At 47.7% G+C, this 22486-nt stretch overlaps 1 protein-coding gene across 1 annotated transcript in view; it reads left to right on the top strand.

Annotated features, from left to right (window-relative positions):
* Positions 1-5626: 5626 nt before the first annotated feature.
* The window catches only part of Slc1a7 (solute carrier family 1 member 7), a 44788-nt gene continuing 27928 nt past the window's right edge, over positions 5627-22486 (top strand). Inside the window, exons 1-2 of the mRNA XM_046450994.1 lie at positions 5627-5761; positions 13243-13322. Coding sequence (XP_046306950.1) covers positions 5627-5761; positions 13243-13322 — 215 coding nt within the window. The remainder of the gene's footprint in view (positions 5762-13242; positions 13323-22486) is intronic.

Raw genomic sequence — 22486 nt, 5'->3', positions numbered from 1 at the left:
CTGTAATCAGACAAGTTGCCTAAGCTCAACACATGTAATTAATTTAGTCCCCACGACAACCTTCTATGGTAGAATGTTGTTATCCCATACTCTATGTGAGAAACTATAACTGAGGCTTGGGGTCACTTGCCTGAAGTCACTCCTGAAGGAGCCAGGATTCAAGCACAAGTCATTTGGTTGCAGAGTCACTAACCTCTACTGCAGCTTAGTATGCATGAGTTGAATGAAGAATGAATGAATGGATCAGGCATGCAGAAGGAAGAGCTGGTGGGAGGGAGAATTCTAACCATCCAGCACCTGGCTCAGAGGGTCTTTGCAGCTCAGTTACCACCCACTCTTGCCCTTGGGCTCTGTGAAACCCTCATGCACCCAGCCTCCTAAACAGGACTGCTTTCATGGCATGTGACCAGTGCAGTCACTCAGGGCCCCAGGCTTGGCTTAATGTTCACCATCTTTAAATTCTCAATAATTTTATCTTTGAGTTTGTGTCCTACAAGCAAAGTGTGGTGGCACCACGGAGCACGCCTGGGAGCAGAGGGGGTACATGCCCCATACACATCCTCCATTGGTCCTTGCCATCTCATCCTCACACTGTGCCATACACCACAGCCCTAGGATTCTGGTCAACTGGTGTTTTAGTTAGCTTTCCCATCAATGTGACCAAAACCCCCCACAAGAACAACTTAGAGGAGGGAAATTTTATTTCGGACTCATGGTTTCAGAGGTCTCAGTCCTTGGATGGCTGACTCCATTGCTCTGGGCCCAAGATGAGGCAGCACATCTTGGGAGAAGGGCCCGGCAGAGGAAAGCTGCTCCCTTCATGATGGGATCAGGGAAAGGGGGAGGGGGAGAGGAAGCAGGGAAGGGGCCACAAGGAAGATGCACCCTTCCAGGGCATGTCCCTGGGACCTACCTCCTCTAGCCATATGCCATCTGCCTACAGTAACCACCAAGTCAGTGCATTCACACCAGTATGGACTGGTTAGGTTCCAGCTCTCACAATCCAGTCATTTCACGTCTGAACATTCCTGCATGAACACAGGAGATTTGGGGGATACCTCATATCTAAACCATTCTCACCCACGTCCCGTGTGGGCGGTGGAATTTGGGTTTCCTCTATGTGTAACAGGCTGGTTGCGAAATAAAGCTAAGAAAGAGAAAACGGCAAAGAAACCACAGGACACCCAATTTTAGGGGTCAAGTTCCACACTGGAAAGAGCAAGAGGGCCCTCACTTGCTTTATTATACAGGGGAAGCATCAAAGGTTTTCCATGGAATGTTCTTTGCCAAATAAGGTAGGAGGTGGGCTGTCCAGTTTCCAACAAGTAACCCCCAACAAGAGCGTCTCCCTGGCCAAACAAAGACCTCTGTGATCGTGGGCATGATGCAATCCATTAAGTGGGAGGAGCCACAAAACAGTTTGCAGTGCCAAACCTAAATCTCCCCGGCTCAAGGCTGAGTGAAGACGCTCAAATAAGCTCAAATAATTCATGGTGGCATTCCACAAACCATAACAATTGGGTTAAAACTGACATCGCATAATATAAAGATGAACAGCAAAATTCATGCTAATAATTCATACTAATAATTTAACATATTTCTTTTATTTACTTAAGGATGACATTAAATAGCAAATTAAAAAAACATGATAAGTTAAGAAGCTGTGGTAGCTTAATGCACTTTTTCCTGCTTTGTAAACAAAGACACCCTGGGCCGTGCCTGCACATGTCCATCTGGGCATGTAGTCAGCCCTGCTTATAAATTCCCTTTTTATCTGCTCCAGGGTGGTTTAATTTCCTGTGACTTGCTAACAAGAGTCCCAACAAATTTGGAAACTTAATTTGAACTCGCTGGGGGGCTCAACCTTACACTTTGCTCCAACTAACACACTCAAGCAGGAGGAAGTATGATACAATGTAAAAAATATGGGCTTTTATAGATACAGGAAAAGGTTCAGAGAGGTTCACTAATTTGGGAAAAGTCACACAATTTCCAAGAGGAGCTGTGATTTGAATTTAGCTCAGTGCCACTATAGAAGGTTCAGTAGAACTTTCTGTGACCATAGAAATGTTGTGTAACTGCACTATATAGTATGTTGACCACTACTAGTTACAGTATCTATTGAGCCCTTGAAATTTTGCCTAGTGCAACGGAGGAAGTGAATTTTAAACTTTCTAAACTTACTTAATTTGAGATAAATCTCATGGATCCAGAACCTGTGACCTGAATCCTGTAACCCTGACCCTTGATGGATCCAGTGAACACTTGTGGCGCTGACTCGTGTGGCTCCCTGGCACTGGTGCATGTGTGAAAGTGTTCGATACTCAGCCTGGCCCAGGGTGAGTGCTCAGCACACAGAAGCAGAGTGGTTCCTTGGGTGCTCAGGCCTGACTTCCATAAGTGACACATCTGGACAGGAGGGGCGGGGAGGGGAAGGAGGAAGGCAGCATGTGTGAAAGTCACTTACTCCATCCTCAAAGACCAATCTGGGAAAGGACCAGCCCTCTGCAGGGGTCAGATCAGCCCCAGGGTGAGTAAGGCTAACAAGAATCCACACCCTGCTGGATTAACTGCCGATAGAAAGCCTTCCCAGAAGGCCTCTCTGTGCTGGGGAGACATGTCATGGAGATTAAGGCGCCTCTGGGATGTCTCTGGAAAGCAGCCAATAAACCTGGAGCTCTCTACAAACCAGCTAGGAGCTCAGATGGCTCGACCCAAACACATTGTGACACACAGTGGCAGGGGTGAGGTCCTAGGACCTGCTGGTCACTCCAGCTCCCTGATCTCTTGCTGGTCCCAGAGGGCTCTGCTCTCCTACCTCCAGCCTGGGTCCCTCTCCTCTCACTAGACCTTGAGCAGCATCCTCCAACCCGCCGCAGACTCCCTGAGTCTCCCACGAAATGACCCCTCTCTGGGAAGCCTTCCTGCACCCTCCTCCCCAGACAGAGGTGCCCTCCTCTATGGGGGAATTGTCAGTCACTAATCATTAGCAGACCAGGCACCCTGCTCTCTCCCACAGACTCCGCACAGGGTGGCAGGCCTGGGAGCCCTGGCTTCTCGCTGGGCAGCTGCCCCTAATGCTTTGTGACTGGACCTCACTTTTTTATTTTTTGGGGGGAGGGTCTCACTTTTGACAGCACTGCTTATCTCCTGCCCACACATATACATGTCCGCAGCTCAGGTGTACTGCTGCCCATCAGTGTTGGCTGCTCTGAAGGACAGCCCCTTGCTCCCTGGGATGCCTCCAAACACCCAACTACCAACACACCCTCCAGCTTTGGGGATTCTCCACCGAGGGGTTTTCAAATGACATGGTGACACATATAGACTGGTTTTATTCTCACTGATTATTATTCTGATGTCAGAACCACTTAACGAGGATCTGGGGCTAATCCCCGGCTGGTGACTGTGGAAAGGCCTGAAGTGGAGTAAAGAGAGGGGTGTGGATCCAGGGTAGTCAGGGAAGGCTTCGAGGAAGGGCACATCTGACCTGTGACTTTCCTAACAGTGAAGTGTTGGGTGCAGAGCAGGCTGAACTGTGTTGTCTGCAAGATAGCCCATGCACTCAACCCCCCCCCCCAATCTGGTCCTTTATCACCTGTTTGCCTGAACATTCAACCCTGCTCAAGGCTGAACACGTAACCCCCCCTTGGGCCAACAAGGCAGCTTGCAGACCCAGAGGCCCCATTAGATTTGGGCTATAAAAACTCCCTTCTGCCAGGCCCCCCTCTCTCTTGCTCTCTCTCTCTTGCTCTCACTCTCTTGCTCTCTTTGTCTTTCTTGTGTGCACTCTCTGTCTCTCTCTCTTGCTCTTGTTCTCTCCCTCTTCATCTCTCCTCTTCTCTTTTTTTCGCTCTCTCTCCTTCTTTCCTTCTTTCTTTTCTCTTTGTTGCACTGCTGCAATAAAGATCTTTTGGTTGCTCCAAGTGTTGTGGTCACTTTTCTTTCATGAAGGACATTCTAGGTAGAGGGAATAGCATGGGCAATGTGTGGAAGGCTGGGAAAGGAGGTGGCCTTGGAGGATTGGGGTCTTACAGTTGGTTGGGGTCTCTCGGACTTGAATCCACCGGTCCCCCACTCCTCTCTTCACCCCCCCACCTCCAGTGACTGCAAAGAGCAGGGGCTTCAGAAGGTCTACTGGACTGAAGCTCCTTAGGAGGCCTGTAGCCCATTTCCCTAATTCTCAAAAGGGCAAGACTAAGCCCAGAGAGGGCGAGACCGGAAGCTGATGGCATTCGGCAGAGTTCTAGTGTCTCCTTCCTGTGGCCTGGGAGCCTGTGCCCCAGACCCCTCTGTCCTTCTGCGGCAGACCCTTGGCCCCACCCCCTTGTCAGCAGGAGGCAGGCCCTGCTCACACCCCACACTCAAGCCTGTCACATCCCCTCCTCCACTGCTGCCACCTGACTGCCCCTAATGGGATTGCAGATTCCTGATGAAATTAACCAAAGGATTAATTCCTCTGGTTTTAATGACATGACAGTCCACAAAAAACTTTACAAAGAAAATCTTTCTTTAGAACGCCGTGTGATAACGATCCTAACAGCCCTGGCCCCTGTTCAGCACGCAGGCATTCACCACCGCTTTTCCAGATACTCTCGGTACAGAATTTTGCACCAGCCCTAGGAAAGTTCATCTCTATGGGTGGGAGGAAATGCCTCATCCAGAGCTAACAGCTAGTAAGTAGCAGAACTGGATATTGCATACAGACCTCCTAGCTCTGTCATCTTTAAAATTAACAGGATAGCCCACAGTGGGGGCAGCCTTAGGTTTAAGGGCCCTGAAGAAGGTGCAGTGGGTGGTGGCCCGGCTCAGAATTGAATTCGGGTCCCTTGAACTCAAAGCTACATTTCTCACAGTACTAAGTGCCCGGGACCCCATCTATCTGTTCATGGGTAGAAACTGAACTTCATTTCACCACGTACTAGCTCTGTGACTGTGACCAGGGCACTCTGGCTCCTGGAGTCCTAGTCTCACTTTTCAGTGACATGAAGGTGGGGATCTGAGGGTAACTGGGAGGAGTTCCCATGATTAGTGTAAATAAAGCAGCAGAACAGGCTGGCTCCCAGTGCTCACTGGCTCCTCATCCCCTCTGGCTCTTCATGTATTAAATGGTATATTAATAGTTCTTTTCCCTTGGGATTGGTGTAAGGATTAAAAATGCCAATATGAGTAGTGTGCTTCCAGAATGACACCCAGTGCCCAATAAATGTCTAATTAATGTTGGCGACTGCTGGTATCTTATGGCCTTGCTCTTGGTTCCTTCTGGAATGAAGTGGTGGGTAAAGATCAAACCAGCCAAGCAGAGGTTCCTCTTCTTCCTCCTCCCATCCCTCCACAGTTCTAGAGGAGCTCTCGGCTTTGAGGCTGAACTCCCAGACCACGTGGCCTGCTCTAATTTCCCAGGCCCTAATCTGTTCCCTTGTTCCTAATGATGCGGCTGGTAATAGGATTGTGGCTTCCCTCCCGAGCGGCCACCCAGGCCATGGCTGTGGGGCCAGCAACTGGTGCTTAGCAACTCCGACAACCTGCGTGCCAAGGAGCCGGTGTGCAGCCCGGACCCCGTGCCCTGGCCAGTCTCATATGCATGGAATGGTGCTGAGCCCCGTGCCAGAAGGCCCCGCTCACCATGGTGCTGAGTGCCTTCCTGGCGCGAGGGAGAGACGTGTGCAGGCGGAATGGGCTGCTCATCCTGTCTGTGCTGTCTGTCATCGTGGGCTGCCTCCTTGGCTTCTTTCTGAGGACCCAGCGTCTCTCCCCACAGGTGAGCCGCCCAGAGCACCTCAGGGTCCCTGTTAGGAGGAGTGTGCAGGCTTGAGGGATCTGGGGCTCCCCGTGATATGATTGCCAGTGAGTCACTCTGCCTGTCTGGGTCCCCGTTTTCTCCTCTGTAGCATGGGTCTGATAAATGCTTGGCAGGACTAGAGCAGACACAGAAAAATGGCAAGAGAAATTAACAAAAAGGAGAGAGAAAATAACAAAAAACCTGGCACAGCCAGGCGACTAGGGGGCAAGGAGGCCCTGTTGAAATGACTGGGGGCCTAAGGGCTCTGGTGGAGGAGACAGAGGAGTCTCATAAGAGCTCAGCACTCAGCTCCTACAGGCAGCCCAATGACTAGAGGTCCAGGAAGGGATTTGTAGGCAGCAGTCACAGCAGGAGCCACACACAGGGCTGTGGAAGACTTCAGGTGAGCTGCAACGTACAGTGAGAGGCAGGGTCCGCAGGGTCAGAGGGCTGTCGCTAGATCAGGACTTGGGGCAAGCATGAGAAGACTATTAACAGAAAAATGAAGCAGACAGTTCTGAGTTTGGAGAGATGCCTGGGTGCCGGGAAGAGGACCGGGATTAGTGGGGCAGGCAGAGACCACAGGGGGCAGTTGTAGGGGTGAGGTCTGATAGGATGAAAGGGGCAGATATGAGAACTGTTCCTAACAGAGGAGGTTTCAGGGTGCAGTGGCTGATTAGAAATGGTGTTAGGAGACAAAAGCAAGGGGGCCTCAGGTTTCCAGTCTGGATAACCTCCATGGGGAAGATGCATTGACTCGTTCCTTCCCTCTCAAGCTCCAGCTCCTGTGGGAGAAGGGAGGACACTCACATGGTGTTAGAGAAGGAATTATTCTGACATTTGTTCAAGTAGTAAGGAAGACTGAATACTATTGTGACAGGTGTCAAGACTTCCTGGAGGGACAGATAGAACTCAACTCTAAATACAACAAAGACAGCTGGGGATTTATAGCCAAATATCCAGCAAAGGGATACCCCCCCCCTGAAATTGCTAAGGGGAGACATCAAAAGTGGGGAAGTGTGCCTGAAGGCAGGCCAGGGTGACCAGATACCCAGAGTGGGGGTGGATTTGAGGGATGAGGGATTTTCACTAAGCTGAGTTGCCAGAATTTTGGTTAAAACTGTGTTATGCAAATTGAAGAAAAGGCACAAGGATAAGGCTTCAGTGAATAGAGGGCCTAGAGGGAGCTGTCTACAGTTTGGCTAAAGAGAGTTAGTTATGGTCAAGGGACTCCTGGAAGAGTCCTGATAAGATTCCTCTTCCTGCAGCTCACTGATACTAATACTTTCTCTACAACTGGGGATCCAGGCATCAGATTTTGTTTTCCATTAACAGATAATGCCATCAGGATGCAATGGCACACCTATGTAGTGGTGACCCAGGAGGCTGAGGCAGGAGGATCCCAAGTTCAAGTTCAGCCTCAGCGTCTTAGTGAGACCCTATGTCAAAATAAATGAAAAGGGCTGGGGATGTAGTTCATTAGTAAAGCACCCCTGGGTTCAATCCCCAGTCCAAAAAAAAAAAAAAAAGAAAGAAGAAAATGCCCTCTCTCCAGGCACTGGGCCTCTGTCACTAGAACAACCTGGTCAATCTCAAGAAGTGACTAAGGAAAGCCACGCACTCTGGAGACAGAGGAACTTGAACTCTAACTCTGCTAATAAATGGCTGGGAAAAATCCTTTCCCCTCTTCGGGATGGGATTATGGCTCCATGGCAGGGCACTTTCCTAGCACACGTGAGGCACTGGGTTCGATCCTCAGCACCACATAAAAATAAACTAATAAAATGAAGGTATTGTGTCCATCTACAACTAAAAAAAAAAAAAATTAAATCCTCTCCTCTCTGTCTCGATTCCCTATCTATAAATGGAATGGGAGGAGGTCTATGTCTTCTAGAATTGAATTAGTGTGAAGAGTAAAGAGGATTCACCAGCATCCAGCATATAGAAAGTGCCTACTGAATTTTACTTTACCTTCCTTCCCTCATCTACCTGTCAAAGTCCTGCCTACATCAGGAACCACCCATATTCTGTATCTTCTAGAAAGTCTTCTAGAACTGTCTCTGTCTATAGTACAGTCTGTCCTGGGATCACACCTTGCAGCCTTGTCCTCGGCAGGCCAGCTGCTGGTTGCTTGCTCAGAGCTGACTGTGTCTGTTTCCCCAAACAGACTGCAATAACCGAGCAACTCATGGGTTCTCTTGAATCAAAATGTGAGCCACGTGCAGTGCTAGGCCTGGGGAGTAGAGGTTTTGTCAGTGTTAAACCAGCGATGGCACAATTTGCAATCTGCTCTCTTTTGATTTTCCCCAGCAACAAATACACATTTCCCGAAGGAAGATCATTTTGTGAAAACAAATTGGAATGCCTATTATTAAAAGCCAAACCCATCTGGGGCCTCCTATGCCAGAGCTGCCTTTCCCATCTGTTTGGACATGCAAATGTGTTCCCGTCTGTATTAACCTGCCAGATAAACTGAAGGAAGGATGTGGAGTCTTAGAACAATTACTTGGCAGGAATTGGGTTTCTTAGCATCTTACTTTGAAATCCAGGATTTCTCTGTTTGATCTCTTTGCTTGTGACTCAGAAACTAAACCCATCTAATTTTGTAAGCTTATGCAACAAGCAAAAATCATAAACAATTTAGAACATGGTAGAATGTTCTATTTGTGAAAAGAAACTTACAAAATTATATGATTTTTACCTTTGGATATGAATAGCTAGTAAAAAAAAATATGGACTGTTTTGAGACTTCCAGTTAAACCAGTTAACGGGGAATTACAATTACATTCATTTTCCTCTCCTTCCTGGAAATTATAATAATGGAATTTTTAGAGGGCTATGAACCACCCCAAACAAAGGGGATATAAAAGGAGATAGCTGAGAAAGGAAGCAGAGACTGCATCAAATTCGGCCATGTGGGAAGAGGATGGAGTTGAATGATCTCGTTTAGTAATGCGCAGAAAGCCAACATCTTAATGTCTATAGAAGTGAGACCAAGCAGCTTGTCCTGCAGAACTCCAGAAGTGGTCTGGATTTGGAGGTGCACAGTGTGTTCTAGGCCCAGGTGAGGTATGGAGTTGAAAGTAGGGACATTGGCTGGAATTTTGTAATTAGAGTAATGAGACCCCAAGGGCCCCTCCAGTTCATGGTGGCCAGAGGATCTCCATCCTCCTGCCTCTACCTCCTGCCTGTCCAAAAAAAGAAACAGAAGCTTGACTTAGGGACATCAGACCCACCTGCATGTACTGGGGAAAGGGACAGTGGTAAGGCACAGGCTTCAAACAAATTGACAGACACCTGCACTAGATTTCTGTCCACAGTCTCCTTCTACAATGGGAGGAAGAGAACTCACTGAAGGCTTGGAGCAAAGATCTCCAAATCCTGATAGAAAGGAATTTCCACTCTACCCATCTCCAGTAAAAAAGCCAGGTTGCACCCATTACTCTGCCCCCAGGGGCCAATCAGTTGACAAACCCCTACATACATCTAAGTTCAGTGCTTTACTCTTTTTTTATTGTTAAATTTATTTATTTATTTTAATTAGGTATATATGACAGCAGAATGCATTTTGATTCACTGTACACAACTGCAGCACATCTTTACATTTCTCTGGTTGTACACGATGTAGTATCACATCCTATGTGCAGTCATACATGTACCTAGGGTAATGGTGTCCATCTCATTCCATCATCTTTCCTGCCAGTGCTTTACTCTTAATGTGAGCAGAAAGCCAAAGTCACCAGAAATTTAAGGAAAGCAGCTGCAAATGTAAAATAAACAAAGAGAAAAATAAATCTTCTTTTCTCAAAAAAGAAGCAAAGACAATGCAGGGAGTAGAATACAACTTTTGAAATCTTTTCTTAAGATCTTTGGTGACCTGAGAGAAGATACAGTTACCATAAAACAGAACAGAATATGGGGGCTGGGAGTGGGGTCATGGTTCAGTCCCCCACACCACAAAAACAAACAGGCAGAAAGCAGAATGGGATGCTAAAAAGAAGGAACAATACATTGGAGAATAATAAAGAGCTTTGGGAAATCAAAAAATAGAAGAACCAAGATAAAAATGTCAATAGTTGGGACACAGTTGTAGAAATCACTCAGAAAGTAAAACAAAAAGATGAAAATAGAAAAAGAAAATAGAAGCAAAGTGGAGTGCCCAACATGCCAATTTTAAAGAGTGTTAACAGTAAAAATGGAGGAAAGAAAAAAAATTGCAGAGAATACTCCAAGTTTCTCAGTGTCAAGGAGGCATAGCACAAGAAAGAGAAGAAAAGAAAATTCCATCACATACTATCACACGTCACCATGAAATTACTGAAAAGTGAAGATAAACAGATGTCTTTAAACAGTTCCAAGGGAATAAGAACAGTTCTCATGTAAGGAGCAGGAGACGTAAGAATGGCTTTGAACATCTTAAGCAACACTGGAAGTTAAAGACAAAGGAGAAATGCCTTCAACGTTGGGAGCAGAGATTATTTTCAACTGAGAACCTTACCAATGACCAGGCTGCACGTAAAGATTCACAAGTTTCCCTTCCTCCCAGCCTTTCTCAGCTACCAAAGGAGATGTTCCACAAAAACAAGAAAATAAACTAAACAAGGGACCCAGGAAACAGGGATCCTATGCTGGATAAAGTCCCAGAATGACAGCCAGAAGAGGCCCATGACAGCCTCTAGGGCTTAGAGAGCAGGCTGTCCAAACTGGGATGGGAAGGCAGAGAGCTGTCGGAGGGGAAAAGGAAACCGAGGTACCTGTGTGCATAGAAAATGCTATTATTAGACATTTAAAAAAATATTTTTTAGTTGCTAATAGACCTTAATTAATTAACTTATTTATTTATTCATATGCGATGCTGAGAATCAAACCCAGTGCCTCACACATGCCAGGCAAGTGCCCTATCACTGAGCCCCAGCCCCAGCCCCTACTACCAGACATTTTAATAGACAAGTTCAAACATTTGGAAGAAATTGATGAGTAGTTCATTAAATGAAAAATCATTTTGAAATTTTTCATTTCAAAGCAAATGAAACATCAGTGAATTACTAACTTCAGGAGGAAAATAAAGGTCTAACAGATGAGAAGGCCAGGCTGGAGCACATTACTTGGCTCAGCAGTGAACATATTTGATGGTCAAAATTTTGTAAACCTCGACTACTGATTCACCCGAAAATTGACATACGAATAATGGTGAAATGGGAAGAGGAACAGAGCAGGCGGGGACGAAGTCCTTATCATCATGGCAGGGAAGTTAATAGATGTCAAACTGGTAACATGAGAAATAGCATTGTAACCACATTAGCTAGAAATAGTCATACTAGGGGAAACAGAGAAGTTGAAGGTGTTCCTTCCTGGGAAGTTGAAGGGTGGAGATAGAGAGGGGAGGAAGAGGCTACCTTTTATAATTACAGCACTATTCAGTTTATAGAAAAAAATGCATATGTGGATTATAATTAATCTAAAATATATAGATGCAATGAGTATACTTCTTTAAAAAGCCAATTTTCCAGGTGCATTGGAAATAGTAGAATGAAACTAGGAAGCCTGATTCTCTGTCCTCTCTGTCACTCCATGAACAAGTCACCTCCCCCTCCTGGTTCAGTTTCTTCCTCTACAGAATGAGTGGGCTGGACGAGATCTTTAAAGCCCCTTGGAGGGGCTGGGGATGTGGCTCAAGCGGTAGCGCGCTCAGCCGGCATGCGTGCGGCCCGGGTTCGATCCTCAGCACCACATACCAACAAAGATGTTGTGTCCGCCGAAAATTGAAAAATAAATACTAAAAAAATTCTTTAAAAAATAAAAAAAATAAAGCCCCTTGGAGCATCAAAATCCTATGATTTGAGGCTTTAAAAAGCATCAGACCATTAACAGATCCTCATGTTTGGCACTGATATTTTAGAAATGGTTGCAAGCACAAAAATGTAACTTGGATGGTGTTTGAAAGTCCATTTGTCTGCCTCACCCACAGCCTCACCGGCTGGAGAAAGGGGCCCCAAGCCAGAGTTGCCAGAAATAGCAAAACTGAATTAAATTTAAACCTGAGAAAACAGCACACCCCATTAAGTTAGACTTTTAGAGAAACAATAAATCATGTTTTAGAACAAGAATGGATTATTATTATCTCAAAGTCAAATTTATCTGGGCTTGGTGGTCCCTCTGCTTCTGCTTCAGGGATTTACTCCTGTGACTTGTCATCAGGAGAGCAGATGGGGCAAAGATTTGGGACCCTGGAAAGATCTGGGGATAGGCCTGAGCCCACAGCTGATGAAGGGGCGGATGCTAGAACTCTGCCTAGTGGGGATCTTTGATGCTGATTGGTGTATAACCATCCAATCAGGTCTTTTCTCGGCATTTGGAGGGAAAGGCTAGAGAGTGGACCAGCACAAGTGGAGAAACTTTCTCTCAAGAGGGCAGTGGTCTGCTTATAAGTCCTTCTTCTCATAAACGAAACTGGGGACTTGGGCAGGAACCATTCCTAATTTATTTTGGGGTCCCCAGTATGATTCCCATCACAGTATGGGTTGCAGGAACAATGCTCAGCCCTGCCCTCTTGCCACTTAGGTCTGCTGTTGAAGATGGATTCTACACCATGGATCAGATAGGCTGGTGAATGGAGTCAATGGGGAGAGATGTTGTTTACTGGGAGTACTGAACATTTATTCATCCAGGTGCTGTGCTAAGTGCTTATGTGCATTCTCTCACTGAGCCTCCCAGTAACCGTCTGAGGTAGTTATTGAAAGGAAAGTGACCACTACACTCGGAGCAACCAAGAGATCTTTATTGTGGTTGTGTCTGATTAACAGGGAAGGAAGAGAGAGAGAGAGAGAGAGAGAGAGAGAGAGAGAGAGAGAGAGAGAGAGAGCAGAGAAAGAGAGAGAGGGAGGAAGAGAGCAAAGCGAGTTGGGGGAGCCCTGCAGCCAAAATCTAATGGGGTCTCTGGGTCTGCAAGCTGCCTTATTGTCATACAGTGATTGGATCATGCAGTAGTTGCTAAGGGTGTCATCTTCTGTCTTCAGACAGACGGGGCAGAGACCAGATGTGGGTTTCCATTGGACCAGACAGGTGGGGGTCAAGTGTTCAGCCTTGAATGAGGTTGAGTGTCCAGCCTTGAGGCAAACAGTGATAAGGAACTAGACGGATGGGGGTCAAGTGTCCAGGCCACCCTGCAGCTAACATTCATTCAGCCTGCTCCGCAACTAACAGTTATCATCTTCATGTTACAGGGGGAAACTTGGGTGGGATCACCTGCTTAAGGTCACACAGCTGGTTATGAAGGGGAGTTGCTGGGATTGGAACCCAGGGCTGTTTGGCTCCAAAGCCTGTTCTTTCTCCCTTGACTCTGCAGCCCATGAGCTAGACAGGAGGGTGCAGATGTGATAGCACTTTGCAAATGGCAAAGAATTGAGCGACCAAGAAGTCTGTGCCACCTGCTATAACTCCAGCTCTTGCTGTGTTTTCAGGAAATTAGTTATTTCCAGTTCCCTGGAGAGCTCTTGATGAGGATGTTGAAGATGCTGATCCTACCACTGGTGGTCTCCAGGTGAGAAGCAGGTGGGGCGGGGGCAGGGCAGTCTGTCCCCTGGGCTCCCCTGCTGTTGAGGAGTGAGCCAGCTCCTCTGCCCTCTCTTTATTTTTTTTTAATTTTCTTTCTTTCTTTCTTTCTTTCTTTTTCTTTTTTTTTTTTTAGTTGTTGTTGGGACACATGCCTTTATTTTATTTATTTTTATGTGGTGCTGAGGATCGAACCCAGTGCCTTGCACATGCTAGGCAAGTGCTCTACCACTGAGCCACAATCCCAGCCCCCCTCCGCCCTCTCTTGTAAGGTGGGGATGAAGCTCCCAGGTCAGGGGCTCCTCAGTGGTACCTCGTGCTCCTACTGGGAGGCTCTTGTAGGCAGCATTCAGATCTCTGACTCAGTCTTCTAAACTCTGCTGAAAGCCACCTCCTTCAGGACTCCTCCTCTGACTCCTCATCCTGCTCTGGTTATTGTCTCCTCTTTGTGCATCCTTGGAGTCATTCATGGAGCTGGTGAATTTGTCAAGGTCATCAGTGACCTCCATGTTGCTAATTCCAAAGGACAATTTCAGTTCCTGCTCTGCATGACTTCTCCATCAGCAGTTCATATTATTGGTCCCTCTTACCCTCCTGGGACACTCTGCCAGTGGCCTTTCCCTCCCCTGGCTTCTGCCCCTCAGCTTCTCTTCCTCTGCTCAGCCTTGACATGTTGCAGCCTCTCAGGCCTTTCCTGCTCTAACCTCATGGCTTCAATATGCCACCCATGACCCAGGGCTCTTAGGTGTAGGAATGTGAGCTCCACACTTGATTAACCAGCTACCTATTTGACATCCATGTCAATGTTTCTTTCACAAGCATTTTAAGTTTAGTGTCACCAACTTGAGATTTTACCCAGCAGAACAGTTCCTTCTGTGTTTTGCTGTCACTAACCGCAGCTCCCTGTGCCCAGGCCCTTGGTCACCCCTTTCCTCACCCCACAGTCAGGCAATAGCAACTTCAGCTCAACTCATCCCTCCCCGTAGGTCCAGGGCTCTCTCTTTCATGTCCTGACTCCACAGTAATCTCACCTAGGTTCTTGTCCCCCCACTACTCTGCCCCATCTGTTCTCCACCCAGTGGCAGAGTGAACTCAATATTTGCCTTCAATAGCTTCCATGTATTTAAAATAAACCCTCAGCTGGGCGCAGTGGTCCATGCCTATAATCCCAGCAGCTCAGGAGGCTGAGGCAGGAGGATCACAAGTTCAAAGCCAGCCTCAGCAACGGCGAGGTGATAAGCAACTCAGTGAGACCCTGTCTCTAAATAAAATTTAAAATAGGGCTGGAGATGTGGCTCAGTGGTCAATCTGAGTTCAATCCCCAATACCAATAAAAATAAACCCTAAAATCCTTTACCTGGTCTAGGAAGCCCCATATGGTCTGCTGCTTCCTGTCAACTCCACCCCTATTTCATGTCACATTCACTCCAGTTCTGAGGGCCTTGGTCCCTTAGGGAGGCCAGACCCTCCCACAGCTCAGGACCTCCACACCTGCTGTCCCTTCCACCTGGAACATGCTTCCCCTGTATCTTACACCCCTTCCTCCTCCTCTTTGTGTAGATCTCAAAACTTACATGTCACCCCCTTACCTTAGAAAGGCCCTTCCCGCCCATCCCCGCACACCACCTTGCTCTCCCTTGCTCTGCCCTTTCTCTCCCTGGTGCTCACTGTATTGTCATTCTGCACGTATTCATTGTCTCTTTATTTTCCAATGGATGGTAAAGCAGCATCAGCACTCTGTTGACATTCAATTCCGGGTTGTCAGCATCTAGCCAAGTGCCTGTCACATAGTAGACACTCAATAATGCTTGTCTAATGAACTAATGAATGAATCAACAACCATGCACTGTGCTTCTTGAGTACTTTTCCCTGTAGTGGGCACTGCAGATACAGAGATGACCAGGCACTTGTCTGACCTCAAGGAACTTGCAGGCTGTGGGGGAGACTGGCGAGGAGATGAAAAGAGGGAGGATAGGACTCCCGCCAGGCTGTGTTGGGCCCCTTTGCTGTTGACTCTCCTTGCTGCCTGGGCATTCTGTTCTACTCAGAGGACACTGCAAATACAGAGCATGGACCCTGGAGTCATACTGGTTCCTGTCCTGCTCTGCCATTTGATGGCTATGTGCCCTGGTGTAAGTCGCTCAGCTTAAGGGAAAAAAGCCAGTTCAGAAGTCCAAGGCCTGGGTACTCGACCTGCCCCTCACTGTTGTGTGATCTGGGAGAAGGCACCCTCCACGGGCTCCTGTGCTCCCTGTGGCTAAGGGCTGGTCCAGCTCCCCTGAGCCCTGGCTCTCGCCCCTGGTCCCCTCCACTGGGCTGGAGTGCTTTTTCTTGGCTAGAACAGGAATGTAGTATTAACTTGAGAAAAGCCAGTGTATTCATACATTTCATTTGTTTATATACAGTTTGGGCTGATGCAGAGCAACCACGTCACTGAAAAATGGAAATGCTCTAACATTTTCCAACCAAGGGAGAATTAAACCTTCTTGGGGGAAGAATGACGCATTTCTGGGCCCCAAATCTCCTGAACCCTCCTTCCTTGGTTCTCAAATGGATCTATAACCCGTCATGCATCAACTAATGTTTCCTGAGCTTTGTTCTTGCTGTCCCAGGGCTGGATGTCCCTGCTCCTAAAGAACACCCACACTGGTGTGGCTGTCATTCAGGGAAAGACGAATCTCCAGAGCCCCTTTGACAGACCTCACCCAGGGCTTACTGCACCAGAACTGCCAAGGGGCTGAGTAGGGCTGTGTTTTTAAAGCCCCACAAATATTATGATTTAAAAAACAAAAAAAAACAGATGGTCTTGGGGTCTGTCCTCTGGCTGGGCAGCTTGAGTCCAGCATAAGATTGGCTACTCTTCCATCCCCAGTAGCTCCACACTGCGCCCCAGAAATCAGAGGCTTTGGGGGTATATTGGTCACAGGCAGCGTGGAGGGTTCAGATTCAGGATACTTTGCTTCTGGTTCTAACAAGCTGCAAGTCTGGGCCCAAAGACTGGCACCCATGTCTGCTCCCATCTCATCTCATAACAGCCTCTGCCTCCTCCCTACACCAAGCCCTGGAGATAGACTGCCACCTCATCTGTCTCTAAGCTTTTGTGTCTGCACACTGTCACTCCTGCTGAGCCCCTGCCTCCGATGCCCTGTCTTCTATTTAGTTCTCACCCTGTACTCGTGACCGATTTACTAACTCAAGTTTCTGTCTGTGAAATCCTCCCACCCAGCTCCTTGTTTGTTGGTAGCCACTGAGGACAGCCTGTGTCCACCTCTGATAATACTTATAACCTGGATGTGCCCGATGTTGTTAGGTAAATGAATTTGTGGTCATAATTGATGGATCTCATTATGAGGTACGGGCATCCTTTGGGGGTAGTGGCGTCTATTTGAGTAAATGAAATAGCATTCCTATCTGGAGTAACCACTCTTCTGGCTGGACAAGAAGTAGCCCTGCCAAGGACCAGGTCCAGTTGGCATGATCCCTCATGGTAGGGTGGTGTGTGCTGGGAGGGGATCAGGTTCTCCCCACCTTGGTTTCACAATGACCTCCTTTTGGTGGTCAGCATGACCAGCAGATGTAAAAAGATGATGAGATGTAAAGAGCTGTGGCAGTAGCAGTGAGGTGGACAGGAGAGATGGTTCTGCCTTAGAGGACTTCACCATCTGGTAGGGAGACCATCACAGAGACTCTTTGTTCCATAAAAGGGAAGGGAGGTCCCTGGGGAGTGAGGCAGGGCCCACAGGGCTGAGTTAGAGCCCAGCTCAGTCACTGTTCCCAGCATCTTCTAACTCTGGGGCCTCTTTCTAGAATCTATTCTAATCCAGCACCTAGCCTGAGCCCCTCAGATATGCTACTGTCCAGCAGGATGCCACCTATGCCTGCTAGCTGTGGCTGTGGAAGTCACAGTGAGGGAGGGGACCAGCAGCACAGGCAGGATGCCAAGGACCTACAGGAGGTCCAGGACAAGAACGGGAGCTCTGTTCTTATCACTAGATGTGCCCACTTAACCAAGTCTCTGACCACCTGAGCCTCAGTGTTATCTGTAAAATAGGAGAGGCATCTTCCTCCCAAATGAGAAAGTGACATGCCCGAAGACCCAGCATACCTCTGAGGACGTTACAAATGCTAGAGATTATTTAAATGCTACTAATTATTTAAAGCTTCTCCAAGGCCCAGGTGATTCATGAAACCCTGCACTTCTGTTTCTGCTCTCAGCAGGCAGCCCCCTTGGGTGGCCCCTTTCTTCTATGGGGTTTGGCCACTAGAGCTTACCTGACATCTCTCCTGGGAAGTCCCCTCAACTGAACCCCATGTGGTGCTCCCTCGACACCAATATAGACCTGCATGTAGCACCTGTGTCACATACACCATGTCTCCGGTGGCTTTTTGCAGAGGTATGGACAACCTCTCTCCCATTTCACCATGATGTGCTCACCTACTGCCCAGGCCAGTCCCCCAAAGCCTCCGCCTTTTCCATGAACTCTGTGCTCACTGTATCTTGCTTTTGGCCCTCACACTCCTGTAACCCAGCAGTTTCTCCATTCCCCAGTCATGTGGACATTGCTCACTCACAAGTTTCACTCACAAAGATCACAGGCTGTCAGCTTTCTCCTGACTGTCCCCCAGTTATCTATTGCTATGTAACTTTACCACAGACTTGATGTAAAACAAATCTAGGGTTTTTGTGGCTTGGAAGCCCACGCCCTCACTTCAGTGTCTCCCAGGGTCTCAGCCAAGGTGTCGGCAGGCCTTTGTTTTCATCTGGTGGCCCTGCCATGGAAGAACCCATTTCCAAACTCCTTGAGGTTGCAGGCAGAGTCATTTCCTTGTGGCTTCTTAATGGCTGCCAGCTGGAGGTCACTCTGGGTTCCTAGAGCCCACCTGCAGTTCCTGACTGCTAGCTCCCTTCACAGGCAATTCACAGCACGGTCCCACACTTCCCCTGAGCTGGGGAGGCTCTCACTCTCCAGTCCTCTTCGACCAAGTCTTATACAATATGATCATATGAGTGACATCCCATCATAGCCTATTAGAAGCAAGTGACAGACCTGCCCGTGCTCAGGAAGAGGCCTACATTGGGCAAGGACTCTTGGAGGTTTCCTCATGGGATATCTACCTCTTTCTCTCTCTTCACCTTCCTTCTAATTCTGCCCCCAGACAAGCCAGAAATCCTGCCTTTGTCTTCCAGAATCACTTCTACTCATGCTCTGTCCCTGGAGCACGGGGCTGGGTTGGGGGCTGCTGCTGCTTGGTTTCTAATCCAGGTGGCTCATCAAGAAATTTCTGAACAACCACAGCTCTCTTACTGTGGAAAGAACTCTGAAAAATGCACTTTATCTCTTTCATCGGATTCCTTATTATCTAGCCTAGGGATTAGGAGGTACCCAATAGTGTTTATTAAATGAATAAAGAGCAGTAGGAGCACAGCTGGAGCAGAGGAAAGTTTCCTGTCCAACATTTGAACCTTTGTGACATGGTGAGGAGTCATCTTTTAAAGATTATTTTTGTACATTTAAAGATGTGTTTGTAATTTTAAAAAAATACATAAACAAATTACAAACATTTTGGATAACAGAGGGAAAAAAAACATCATTCCACAATTCAAATTCTGCCACTTGTATTATTATTATTGTTGTTGTTATTATTATTATTATTATTATTTTAAATGTTTGCTCTCATTTTAGTAGTGAGTTCATAGATCCAGGGTGTCCTTGGTGATTAGTTCAGAGGCTCAACCTTGCCTGGTCCCCAGAGCTGGTCAGCCAATTCTCTGATGCTGCCAAGAGATGACCAAATAAACCAAATGCTAATTTATTCATTCACAGAGATAAATATACTTGCCAAAGGGGACAGATACATTCAACCTCTGGCCAGAGCATTCTCCCTATAGGCTCACCACATGGGAATCCTCTGGTTAGATCTATTTGCTGGTGGGACAATTTCATTATTTAATTGTGGAACCAGTGTGACTCCAGGTTTGCCAGCTCTGTTCTTGTCTGAGGCCCCGACCTCATCATATGTGTATTTCTGTGAATTCAGTTACATGTGCTCTGAAAAAGAGAGAATATCATTTCAAAGAGGCAGGAGAATTCCTTCAAAGGGTGATGCCCGGATGGAGCGCACCTGCAGGGGAGGGACTGCTTTGTCCTCAGCCTGTCTCTTAGGGACTCAGCTCTGTGCTCCTAGATCACATCCACATGTCCTTCCAGGTACAAGCAGCTCCCAGATCCCCTGGGGATTCTGAAGATAAGTACATTTTTAGCTAGTAGCCTCTGAATGTGGACTGACTGCTTCATCTGGTAGTCATCTAATTAGAGAGTAGCCATTCCAAGGCTGGGAGGATAAGCATCTGGAGGGCACTCTGACACGATGCCTACTGACTGTCACCAGCAGCTCCAGCTATCTTCAAAGGCAAGTTTAATTATGCTTGGTTATTGCTTTGTTACTGACACTGGAAAACTGTGTATGTCTAGCACAGTCCAACTCCTCATACAAACAGGAAGTCCAGTGTCTTGTTCTTGAGGCTTCTACCACATCAGCCAAGGTCAGCTTATTTTGTTCAGGGAAGCTTCCTTCCAGTGCCCAGTAGCTGAGAGAAGTAAAATGGCTGCCCTGCCACCCTGCAGCTCTGGTTCCTTATGCACAGCGTCACTGTGGATCACAGGTCCTGTAGGGCTGGCAGGAGTCTGCACACATCTCCTCTCAGATGCACATCTCTGCTCAGACCACAGTGACTCAGATCACACCCCCATGCTCCATCATTGTTTATCAAAGCACCCCAGACATGCCCTGAGATTAGCTCCCTGGGAGTTGAGACCCAACTCCCTTTCTGTCCTATGGGTTCACTCTGAGGGCCTTTTATGCCTACAGGCCTTGGTCTTGGGTGTTGTGGTGTATCACAACACTAACTTCAAACCACATGGAGCAGGGATTGGGCCTTGACCTGATTTCTCTCAGGGCCCCTGGGTCTCCTGGACATTGGTGCACCTTTCCATTACTCTGTAGATCTGCCATCAAACCACAAAAGGATCTCTCTTCTCCTGGACACTGTGTGCCTTCTCACCTCACACCTGCCCTTCCAGAGATTCTTCTCAAAATGAAATTGGCTATAAGAGGATTTGCTGTCTCTCTACTTCTGAACTTAGAAACCTTGGATAAAATTCAGAAAATTCTCTATCACGTGACACTGGCAAAGGAACAAATAATCTGATGGATAGGACACGTCACAGCGCCATCGTGTCCCTAAGTCAGGGGTGCTCTCCCATGGGCGTGCTCAGATGGGTACCAAGTGGTTTGCCCCCAGCTGTGTTCTCTGCACCTCCACTCTGACCCATCCCATGTTCATCACACCTTCTGCATCCAGAAAAGTCCAGCCTTTGGGATTGAGCAACCCTCTTTTCTCAGTCCCTTCCAGTTAGGACACTTCCCACTGCTTAAATTCCTTTTGCTTTTAATTTATAGCCTAACCCTCTCCCCATATATCGATAACTTTCTCCCCCTTTAAGTTCTTGGAGACTACCTTACTGTTAACTTCCACAAAAATAAATCTGCCTCCTACTTTTTTTGGTTTTCATTCAACATGTCGTAAGACTTTCCACACGGCACCCTTGCCTGGGGATCCTATTTTACTCTTCCGCTCAGGGCTAGAGCAGAGTTTGCAAAACCCTTTTCCCCTCACTAGACACTTGGGGTGCTGCTGGAGAGACTGCTGGGGTACCACTGCACCCCCGCCTCTGGAGTTACCTCGGGTTCTGTGATTTACAACATTTTCAGCCTCTACCATCAAACAGACACAATATCATCTGCAAATTTACAAGACAAGGCTTAGCAGGTGGTGTGTGTGTCCCATTATAGCCCCTCTGGGGCTGGAGATTTTGTCTAACCTTTAGAATTCAACTGAGCCTTGTTTTCACACATCCCCAGACAAGAGCCACACAAGGAACCAGGGGTGGCTAAACCAGCATCTGGATCCAGCTAGAGCCTCCAATTCTCCACTTGCTTTTTGCCAAACCCTCCTCTCCCCTCATTCTTCAATTTCTTAAACCAGGCATCATTCAAGCAAAACTCAATCCATGTGTTTATGATTCACTGAGACCGAGCATGGCAGTGTTTTGCAAGCTCCACATCACAGCAAAGAAATCCAAGTGTGTGTTTGTGGGTTTGTGTGGGAATCTGTGATGTGTGTCTGTACATGTGTGTGGGCTGAATGTGTGTTCTCTGTGTGTGTGTGTGTGTGTGAGTGTGTTGTTTTTCTTCCTGTTTCTTGTAGAATTTTAAAACTTACTTGTCTTAGAGTCAGGAAATCATGTTTGGCCAAAGAATCTCCCCCACTCCCTTCTCCCCCTTGCTGAGGAACTCTAGTTTGGCAGAAAACTCCCAAACACCCACGTTCTGACTTCTTGGAGATGGTCCTGGGCCAAGCAGCCTCTAAAGTCTGGTCTGGAAGCCAGGGTGCAGGGGCAGCTGCCCTGGGTTCCCCAGGACAGGCTGGGGTTGGAAGGGAGGCAGGAGCTGTGGGCAGCCAGGGGGCCAAATCTGGTATGGCCTGTGCTTCTGAACTCTGCTCTCAAGTCATGGGCAGCCATTCCTAGCAGAGCTCTGTGGAGTCTTCTGATGGGAGCCCTAGGGAGCCGCCTTTGGTCCTCTTGCCCAGTCAGCTGAGAACCTTACTCATCAAAAGGAAAACATGGCCCAGCTGTGGGCTGTGTGTGGGTCAGACCTTCAGTCTGGTGACTCTGAAAATTTCCAGTGGTCCCAGATGCCTATGCCCCTTCTCCCTTCCAGTTAGAGACCTCTTGTTCCTCAGAAGATCCATTCACAGTCACCTCTGGCCCAGCTCCCAGGTGAGCTAGCCCCTGCTCTGGTCTCTGTCAGTTACAGCTACCACCCAGAGCTTTGTGTTGTCCAGCTGCAGGTGTCACCAGCCCCTGGATGGAGCTCCCAAGGACCACAAACCCATCTCATTCATTTCCAGGACCCCAAGGCACCCAGAGCAGGAGCTCATCAGGGGTGGGATGGGAACATGTGTCAGGGTCTGGGGAGATGAGTGGGTTTTTGAAAAAGCTCTTGCTGCCCTTCTATGCAGAACCACTGCCCTGGGAGAACCTCATTCATGCAGGTCCTGCCTGAGCAGGTGGGACAGATACTAGACAC

The sequence above is a fragment of the Marmota monax genome, unplaced genomic scaffold (assembly GCF_021218885.2).
Source record: "Marmota monax isolate L192 unplaced genomic scaffold, Marmota_monax_Labrador192_F-V1.1 WCK01_AAM20220418_F8-fsc00023, whole genome shotgun sequence".
NCBI classification, from domain to species: Eukaryota; Metazoa; Chordata; class Mammalia; order Rodentia; family Sciuridae; genus Marmota; species Marmota monax.
This window is presented reverse-complemented; position numbering and strand designations above follow the sequence as displayed.